Source organism: Teleopsis dalmanni, chromosome 1, assembly GCF_002237135.1.
Source record: "Teleopsis dalmanni isolate 2A chromosome 1, ASM223713v2, whole genome shotgun sequence".
NCBI lineage: Eukaryota > Metazoa > Arthropoda > Insecta > Diptera > Diopsidae > Teleopsis > Teleopsis dalmanni.
In genome coordinates this window covers 67,157,988-67,168,503 of record NC_051846.1, presented here as the reverse complement: position 1 = coordinate 67,168,503, position 10,516 = coordinate 67,157,988, and the positions used below count along the sequence as shown (strand labels likewise).

At 29.4% G+C, this 10,516-nt stretch overlaps 2 protein-coding genes across 2 annotated transcripts; both read left to right on the top strand.

The window, feature by feature from the left end:
• The first annotated feature begins 2,580 nt into the window (after window positions 1-2,580).
• On the top strand, window positions 2,581-6,990 carry LOC119673484 (protein O-mannosyltransferase 1). The gene is made up of 5 exons (XM_038084771.1): window positions 2,581-3,235; window positions 3,297-3,859; window positions 3,920-4,509; window positions 5,914-6,100; window positions 6,172-6,990. The coding sequence occupies exons 1-5, from the start codon at window positions 2,598-2,600 to the stop codon at window positions 6,888-6,890; spliced, it is 2,697 nt and encodes an 898-aa protein (XP_037940699.1). The 5' UTR covers window positions 2,581-2,597; the 3' UTR covers window positions 6,891-6,990.
• A 2,268-nt stretch (window positions 6,991-9,258) lies between these two features.
• LOC119670079 lies at window positions 9,259-10,006 on the top strand. Its single transcript, XM_038080192.1, has 4 exons — window positions 9,259-9,377; window positions 9,438-9,491; window positions 9,543-9,613; window positions 9,677-10,006. Exons 1-4 carry the CDS (start codon window positions 9,354-9,356, stop codon window positions 9,705-9,707), a joined length of 180 nt encoding a protein of 59 aa, XP_037936120.1. The 5' UTR covers window positions 9,259-9,353; the 3' UTR covers window positions 9,708-10,006.
• The last annotated feature ends 510 nt before the right edge of the window (window positions 10,007-10,516 follow it).

Genomic DNA, 10,516 nt, shown 5'->3' with positions numbered 1-10,516 from the left:
TTATCACTGCGAATATTTACTACAACATCTGTAACTGTTGGTAGTAAAGAAGGATTATCTCCATCTCCAGCAATTTTATCAACAGAAATTGTCAAAAAGATAAATTTCGAAGTATTAACGAGAGAGTTTGGCAAAAGTAAGGCCAAAGAAGTAAAATTTATTTATAGTTTTCTTAAATAAATATTTATAACTGCCAAAAGAGTATATCAATATATGATATAAAGTCTCTCGCAGATATGATGAGATTGATTTCAGAAAAAATTTTGTCACTGCGACATCTATGAGTGAACTATGATAGAAGAATGGTGTATACTTTACTTGCTGACAAAATTTAAGCAAATTGCTTTGTACGAGACTTACAGATAAGAAAAAAACTGGGATACTAAGAGTTATAGTCTATTAAAATTTTATCGAGTATTTAGATAAAGAGAGAGTCTGTACGTGTTTCGAGTCACACATTCTATTCGGCGAACAAGAATACTGGAGTACATTTCAACGCCATTAAAAATTTCCTTAAGCAAATCGTCAAGCATATTATATGTCATTAGCATATGTCATTACAAATGTGCTCTTTCCAATACGAAGTAAAAATTCTACGTGTAAGTGAGGCTAGAAAGAGTACAAAGACAAGAATTATTTATTCCATTTAATTCAAAGGAATAAAGTTTTATTTTTATCGATCATCCATTATGTTCACGTGATTCCCGTCCGAGCTATGTCTAGGCAATGCAAGGTGATCTTTTGAAATCCATCCTGATAATCTAAAAACCTGCAATGAACACACTTTAGATACTTTCCGTTAATGATTATAAAACTGTTTAAAAAAATTGATTGATCGATTCCGTCGCTGTATTAACTCGAAAGTAGACTATTTTGAAAAAACAAGAATAAAAAATATTTTTATATACTCGTATATAAAATATATTTATAATTATTTTTTTTCCGAAATGTAGTGAACTACAACAGCAAAAATTCATTTTTATATTATTTTAATTAAATGAATTTTTGGCTGACCATACAGGTGTTTCGAGTATTGCCAAAAACCCATCATCAGTGGCCTTGAAAATAATTCTTGTATTTATTTGTTTGTAAATAATATTTTGAGACTGCAAGTACCAGGAATCGAACTCGTGTCCTGCCAAATTTGAAGCTCAGAGTCAGCGCACCTTAACCAATTGACCCATAGCCGTACTTGGCTTTTGTGTTCGCACAGTTTTCTGGAAGTTTCGTAATATGCTGTGAAAGTTTTATTAACAAATTCACTTGCTGTATGTTATTTATGTACTTAATATTTTTATAAGAACCAATGAGACGGGTCCAGAGCCAGCGCTACATATGCATATTTATTTTTATTTCTGTATATAAAAACACGTCATATATTTTTTATTATGCATTGTTCTCAATAACATATTTCCGTTTTTGTGGTAAATATGAATAATTGTTATAATAATTGCGTTCTTCCTTTTGTATTTTATTTTTTTTTTTTTTGTTTACATTTTTTACATGAATTTCGAAAGTAGCTAGCGGCCGCTGTAACAATCTCACCCAGGGCGCTGGTAGTGCTTAAACCGACTGTGAATAACTCTATATCGAAAGTTGGTTTATGGTGCATAGTATTACATATTTTATCATATGTAACAGGTTAGCGCACTATGAACTTACAAGTAATTTGCATTTCTTCATTCAAAATTTCTCGTACTGAAACTTAAAACTCACCACAGCTGTTGTACTATACATTATGCAAATTAAAACTCTGAGAAGCGATTTCCACCATAGTTTAAGCTTGCCTTTGTTTACTTGGCTCAACAGCTCTACTGATATGTAGGAAATGGTAAACAAACAAGTTAGTAGAGTAAAAATGTATTATAGCGGCGAATGACAAGAGATTATGGGCAAAAGAAGTAGGTTGAGAACTGTTAAGAGAACCAGAGAAAGAGAAAAAAGTCCAAAATGTAAGAAACAGCATTCCGAGCTTATTGGTCATTAGTTGTTAAAATCTTGAAGAAGCAGTTGCAGTTGGCGGAACAAAACAAAGATAAGAACTACTAAACATAGAAGAAAAAACTTTCTTTTTTCAGATAAGTGGAAAAAAGCCACTTTAGCACAAGCTCGAATTCTTGCGGTATATAAGAATACAAAATATTCAATATAATCAGTGTAATCGGACGATACGTGGCATTAATGGTCTTTGTATAATTTGTTGGCAAAAAATTATGTAAAAACATTTGATTGCTTCAAGCCAAGAGTTGTGTGAAAATATGTCAAAACATTAAGAAATTTGGGAAAATGTAAACAATGGAACATTAAGATAATTGTTAATCAGTAAAAAATAAAAAATAAAAAATAAAAGTGAATTTAAGTTTTTAAATTTGAGGTGAAAATATTTCGAAAGTTTTGAATACGATTTGCGCAAAGAATAAAAAACAAATTATGAAAGTTTTTATTACAAAACTTTTTTAATACAATATTTTTGTATTAAATAATTTTATTAATAATTAATAACTACTTAATAAAATAATATTAATTATAAAAATTACTTTGCATTCATGTTAAAGTAAAACATTTTTATGCATAATTAAAAACAAAAAAAAAAAATTATGAGTTTTCAACGTGTCCGCAAACGTCCGCTTAAGAGAACAAGTGAATATGAGACCGATATGGGAAAGTCAGCACTTACAACTACAACATCTTATACAACAACAACAACAAACTCACACACAGCACCAAACGATAGACTTCAACGCAGCATATTAAGCGACAAACTTGATGCGCTTCGCGTACAACAACAACAACGTCAACATGAACAAATTCTAGCGACAGCGTTATTAGCCACAACTTGTTGCCGCGACAAGAACTGTTTTTTAAACGCAACATCAACTAAAGACTTTAATGCAATAAGGGAATCATTGACACCGTCACCTTCCACAAAGTGTTCGCATCGATCCTCTTCATGTCTGTCTCAAAACAGCGTCAGTTCTAATGCCTCCAATAATTCGACATCATCCGGTCGCAGTTCATTGCCATCAACACCTCTACTTAATTCTACGCCAATGTCAAAGTCTATACGGGAAATATCAACTGATTCTGGTGTAGATAGTGAGAATACTTATAAACGTACTATCCATCAGTCGGAACGTTTTACCATTAGTATAAACTTAGACTTGATAAGTTGGGCGTTGTTTTTTTTTGCATTCCTCACGCGATTCTATAAACTCTCCACACCCGCTAATGTAGTGTAAGTAAAAAGATCATATTGATTTTTTGAATATTTTTTTTAATGCATTTTTATCTTACAGTTTCGATGAGTTACATTATGGCAAATATATATCTTTGTACATAAGAAATATATTTTTTTTCGATCAACATCCGCCATTAGGTAAACAACTCATAGCTGCTGTAGCTGGTCTGACCAGCTATGATGGAAATTTCACTTTTACGCGCATTGGTTCTGAGTATACCACAAATGTACCGATATTTTGGTTACGCTTTGTACCGGCAATGTGCGGTAGTTTACTTGCCCCAGCTATATATAAGCTATTGCTAGAATCACAATTGAGCCGAGTTACCGCATTACTGGGTGGACTTTTAATAGTATTGGACAATGCATTACTAACACAGTCTCGTTTTATCCTAATGGAATCAATACTTTTACTTTTCACCGTACTTGGCCTATATTTTCTGCTAAAATTTCAACGTAGTCGTTTCGGTGGACCACGTTGGCTAATCTTTGGCTTTACATCCGCATCATTCTTCGCATGCTCGGCAAGCGTGAAATATGTTGGTGTACTCTCTGGAATATTAGCAGCTTATTTAATGTGTTGCTACCTCTGGAACTTACTGTATGATGCAACGATCACAAGTAAGTTGAGTTGAAATATATAAAAAAAATATTGCTTATACCTGTTGTTTTACTTAACAGATGTACAACTAATACTGCAAACACTGAGTCGTATAGTCCTATTTGTTTTTGTACCAATATGCATATATATATTTATATTTTATATACATTTACACACATTGCATAAAGCCGGCCCACATGATAGTGTTATGACAAGCGCTTTTCAGGCTTCATTAGATGGAGGATTGGCTTCTATTACACGTGGCCAACCATTAAAAGTGGTACATGGCTCTCAAATAACTTTACGACATACACATGGACGCACATGTTGGCTACATTCACATGCTCATGTATATCCGGTACGATATCCAGACAAACGTGGTTCTTCACATCAGCAGCAAGTTACATGCTATTCCTTTAAAGATGTTAACAATTGGTGGATTGTTAAACGACCAGAAAAAGAAGATCTTCTTGTAGATAGCAGCCCAGATGAAATACGACATGGTGATGTTATTCAATTAGTGCATGGTATTACAAGCAGAGCACTTAATTCACATGATGTAGCTGCACCATTGACACCAATTTGTCAGGAAGTCTCCTGTTATATTGACTATGAAATTAATATGAAAGGAGAGCTACTGTGGCGGGTTGAAATTCTAAATAGAGAAACGGTATGTACATATATATAATTTCTATATGCTTATGGAGAGATATCCATTTCATCGGGTAATCTCACTTCAATATGAAAAAAGATATTGATTAAGTTCAATATTTTAAGCAACCTTTTTCACTACTCTATATACTGATAAAACTTAGTTTTTTAGATCTCTGACTTTAAAGTAGTAAACTTTTTACAGTGTTCAAGCTACGACATCTAGCAAAAAATGTTATATATAATTAGATCATATTACGGAATGTTTATTATAAAAAAACTTACCACTTTAAAGCCCGATTAATCAAGATCTAAGCTATATCGACATATAATGTATGTAGTTGAAAAAGTTATCAGAATATTGAATTTTACCAGAATATTTTATTTAATTGCTTTGTTTTATTAATCCCTCTTAAAATCTTTAAAACTGAATTGTAAAAAAATTTAATGGTAAAAAAATTCATATATTTGCTTCTTTATTTCCTAGGTCTAATGAGCAAATTAACATAATCTTGTTCATTTTGATCTTCATAATTTTCACATCTCAAGATATGATCTTATTTTATATATGTTAATGTTTTATTAATTATATTTTGACGAAATTTAGGAATAAAGCACTTTTTGTTTTCAATACAAAACAGAAGACATATGTTACTATCACGATTTTCTAGCGTATAATAGAATAGAAAGGAAATTGAATAGAATGGAAGTTATTAGATTAGATATTAGAGGTTTATCTGAAACAAATAACAGAGATTCAATCTTAAAAGTGAAGGCAGATTTTTTTTTCATTGAGGGGATATTAATTACAAACCGGGAAAAAAAGTCGTTCGTACTGTAAACAAAACTGGGTAGTCACAAAAAATTTGATCCAATATTCTTATTTAGATTATTTGGAACTCTTGGAATATTCTAGAAATAAGTTTTATCATTTTAAATTCTTTCAGATCTTAACGAAATTTTTTAGCTACAATAAGTACACAAAAATATCTTTTCCGACAGATATCAAGAAATTATAATTTAAATTTTGAGAACCTCTACAGTCCGCTATAGACTTATAATCTATAAACTTTCTTAAATCATCATAAATCATTTATACTTTATATATTTAAATTATATTGCTTTAATCCAAACTTAGAAAACTTCATATACACTAGTTCTGCCTTTATATAAGATTCATCACTAAATTTGATCTACATCACAGAAGAAATTAAAATGAAAAAGTTAAAAGAAAAAGTATATTTAAAGACAGGTAATCATTATTCCTTCGAAATGACGATTCACAGTTTCTTAAAAAACGAATTTCTGATCCTCTCTACAAATTATTTTCATACAGAGCATCCCAATGTAATAGATCTCTTCAGAGACCCTTAATATTTTTTATTGATGTTTTTGTGTTTCTAATTAAAAAAAATTTTTTCAGGAAGGTCCTGTTTGGCATGCTATCAGATCGGAAATACGTTTAATACACGTAAGCACTGGAGCTGCATTACGTTTTAGTGGTCGCTTATTACCGGAATGGGGTTTTAATCAACACGAAGTGGTTGCTGACCGTAATGTGGAGCATAAAGATGCCATTTGGAATGTTGAAGAACATCGTTACACCAGAAGTATGCTTGTCAGATTAATAAATATCGTACTATAAATAACATAAATTTTTTATTTCAAATTTATATTGCAGCTAGAGATCAGCGTGAACGCGAACGTCAACTACATAATGCCGAAATGATACCGACAAAAAAAACGAAATTAACATTTTGGGAAAAATTTTTGGAGTTACAAACGAAAATGATTTGGAGTGTTAAACATGTAGAAAGTCACATGTATAGTTCGGATCCGCTGGAGTGGCCGCTCTTAGATAAAACTATAGCATATTGGGTTGATAGTAAATCGAATGCTCAAATACACTTATTGGGAAATGTTTTAATTTGGTACTCGGGTACTATTGCACTATTTGTATATGGAATACTTGCCATATTTTATATTTTACGTCGTCATCGACTTTGTTTTGATTTGCCAAATAATGTTTGGGAGAAATTTGTACAAGCTGGTAATACGTTCTTTATGGGTTATTTAATACATTACTTGCCATACTTCTTGACCGATCGTACATTATTTTTACATAATTATTTACCAGCATTTGTGTTTAAGATATTATTGCTATGTTATGTGATTGAACACTTAGATTATTTGGTACGGCGATACTTTAGCAAATCTATTTGGCCTCTAATGGCATATCATTTTTGCATACTGATTTGGGTAATATTTATTGGCATAATATTTATTAAATTTTTGCCAATATGTTATGGAAATTATCAGCTAACCGTACACGAAGTGTTAAAATTACGCTGGAAGGATACATGGGACTTTATTCTACCAAGAATTATGCCGAAAATTTAATTTTATTGAAAACATTTCTATGAAAATCTAGAGTAACCATTTATAAAACAATCTCTGCCAATTAATTCATTTTATAATTGTAATATATATTAAATTAAAATATTTTAAGAATTTAAAATACCTAAGCCGAATGTACTTCAAATATTATTTAACAATACGAGTATGTTAAACTAATACATAAATAAATTATAATATTAATAAATTTAAAGAATTGATAAGCTCAGTTCTTACACGCTATCGTCACAACAAAAATAGAAATTTAGAACTTTTATTTTAATTATAATTAAAATTTTAAAAATAATGTAAAAAATAAAATTTTTATTTATTTTAAAATTAATAAATTTTTATACATAAAATTTTTTTATTAATTTTATATTTGTTCAATGTTTTTAAATTTTAATGTTTCATTTGAAAGTTTTATTTATTAATTTTTTTATAATATTTTTATATTAATTTTCTATTTATTTAATTTTTAAAATTTTGTTTGCCTTTTTTAGTTTCTACTTAAAATTATATTTAAACTCGATTCAATATAAAAAAATTAATTTAAAATATATGGCGTACTTTTATAATACTTAAAAACCCATTAAAAATAGTTATTTGAGAACACTGTCAAAAAAATAAAAACATTCCTTAAGTGACGTTTTTGTTAATCCTAAAAATCTGCAGACCAAAAACCCCGAAGAACGATATAGCAACAATAAGACGAACGACACCAAATGACTTGACGCAAAGAAGTTCGTAGTGTTTTTGAAATTAAGACCAAGAGTAGAAAACAGAAACAATCTATTGATAGATTAATGACGTTCTCGATTGGTAAATCTGAATTCCATCTAGATTTACTTCTGACCCATCAAATTTTTTACCACAATCGAACATTTTTATAGCATTTCAATATTTTTGTGATTGTGTTAGTCGAATCGAATCACACATTATCTGTCAAGTCATATACAACAGCTATTAGTTTCAGAGTCATCTTACTACTCTGACAAAATACCTAGAATGTTATAAATTAGTCTCGACTGTTATACATTTCGCTGGAAATCTACCAATCTAAAAAGGCAAATTGCACTAAAAGCTAATCTCTAGTGAAAAAATTACCACAGATTTACAAATCGAAAACAATATAAGTTAAAACCTGTACACTTATGTGTACGAGTATTTATTTTCACTTCTTCTTCTTCTTGTTAATCACTTAATCACTTTCTTAATCACTTTCACTTAATTAATATTCACTTGGGTTATCTGTTTTAACTAATGTTCTATTGAAACATGATATTGTGTTATTCAAGTGATTTTATAAAACTATAATTTGAAGCCCATCATATCTTCCTAATGGAATATACATATATTGTATTTGTTTTAAGAGATTGCAGTTCTGAATTATCCACAGAATCAAAAATATTAAGGGTTCTGTTTTTGATAATACTGTTAACATACGTCTCAATACAATATTTTAATAAATTTGACGTTTTATAATGGTGAATATAGTAGCATTCCCATAAGACACAAATAACTTGATCCTAAATAAATTTGTTTTAGAAATAATATGATTCTTCAAAAATTGTGAGAACCTTTATTTTACTAATTACAAAAACAAATGCGTGAAAAACAAAAAATTCCAATTAATGTCAATTTTCTGAAAAAAAAAAGTGGGACCTGTCAACAAAAAACAAGAATGTTAATATCGGCGGAATAATCAACAAAAAACCATTAATTTGAAATCCGACTTCAACAAACAGTTCAACTTTTGTAATATCCACATACAATATACATAAAGTAAAGGTGTGGTTAATTCCAACTGCCATAAACCATTCATTATCATCAGTTTATAATAATAAAACTATTCTTAATCTAAAGTTAGATAAAGTCATTATGGCATAGGCATATTGATCCGTTGCCCTACCGTACAAGAAAAATATAGAATGATTCCTAACCTTTAACAAAGGTTAAGTTACTTTTTATGGAAAGGTGCTGCAGCAAAACTAAAATCATTTAAAAAGTAAGTTCTTTATATAATGACAAAGTATATTCTTCGCCTTTCTCTCAGTTGCCACAAAATTCATTGAAGGAAATATTTAATAACCTAAAATGGTTTCCTAGTCAATAATCACTCAGCAGTATACCCACATCGCCTAGATATCTGTATATCATCGAACCTATCCAATCTTATATTTAATTCTTCCATATATGAATAGAAAGATTTTAGTAATCCTTAATCTTTTACAATTTTTTCAAACCATTAACAATTTATTTTATATTTCATTAGGAATACAAGAAAATTCAAATCTGTTATTAAACACAGTAGGTCAGTGCTAAAAACTATATAGAATTATATATATTAGTCAAAAAGTAAGAAAATTATTTAATATATTTGAAAACACAAAATTTATCGTTCAAAAGTAGATGTAGTACAAATTGCAATAATTATATTTTTAAGTCTTCTCTTAAGACTTTTCCAACATGGTTTTCTTCCTTGTACCATTGGTAAGTGTCAATGCGTTTTACAATTTTGTTAAATACTTTAAATATTATTTTCATTGACAGATAACATTTGGTGCTGGTGTCTTTGCTGGCTTTTATATCAATCAAAATTATGAGGTATTCATCCGTGAAAAAAATATTCAAAAACTAACCAACAACTTTTCTTAGGTTCCACAGTTAGAAAGCCCGGTGGTCTACTATCGTAAAGTAAAAGATTTCGTTGATGAATATCGCAACAAGTAATTTAACAAACAAAACAATTAGTATCAAATATAATACAACAATTAAATTTTTCTCATGAGGATCGTATGTTTTGTTTCGAGTTTCTTCTGAAATATCATTAATTATGACTGGAACCAAGTTTATCGAAATTCCAACTGAAAAAGTATTTTTAATACAGAAAATTTAAATATGGACAAGGTAACGAAACCTACTAAAGAACCTTTAATTGGAAAATGTTAAAACTATAAACATAAGTGATTTAAAGAAAATAAATCATAATCAGAAATTCCAGTATGTCGCAATAAGAAATCAAATTATCAGTAACATGGGAAATTTGGTACTCAAGCACCTTTCTATATTAGGCAATAGTTTCTTTTGATACTCAAGTGAGATTCCTCTATATATATAAGCAGCAATTTTAATATTTTGCAATAAATTTCCCTAAAAATGGTTTTATAAATTGTATTAAACTATACTTATATTAATTATTTAAATGAATTGGCATTTTTTTAAACAATATTTTTCAAAACCTGATGTGCCGATATTTCACAAATATATTTATTCTTCATAATGATTTGAATAATGAGCATTTAACAAATTTTAGCAAAGCCAGCTATTTTAAAAAACTTTTTTCATTACGCCAAATACCGATATAGCTTAGTTTTCAAAAAATCGAGCTTTGAAGTTGGAAATTTGTGGTTCAATAGAAAGAAGTACAGAATGTTAATAGGTATTTAAACCCATACAGTGAGTTGCAACGCATGCTTTTAAGTTAAATATTTCCAGCAGTAACAAATCTAGGAAATGCAATAAACCGATAATCAAACCTTGAAAACCTTGAAAAATTTTGTCTGTTCTGTCTGTCTCTTTCAAAAACACAAGTAACATTCTTTGGATCTACAACTTTTTAGGGACTGAAT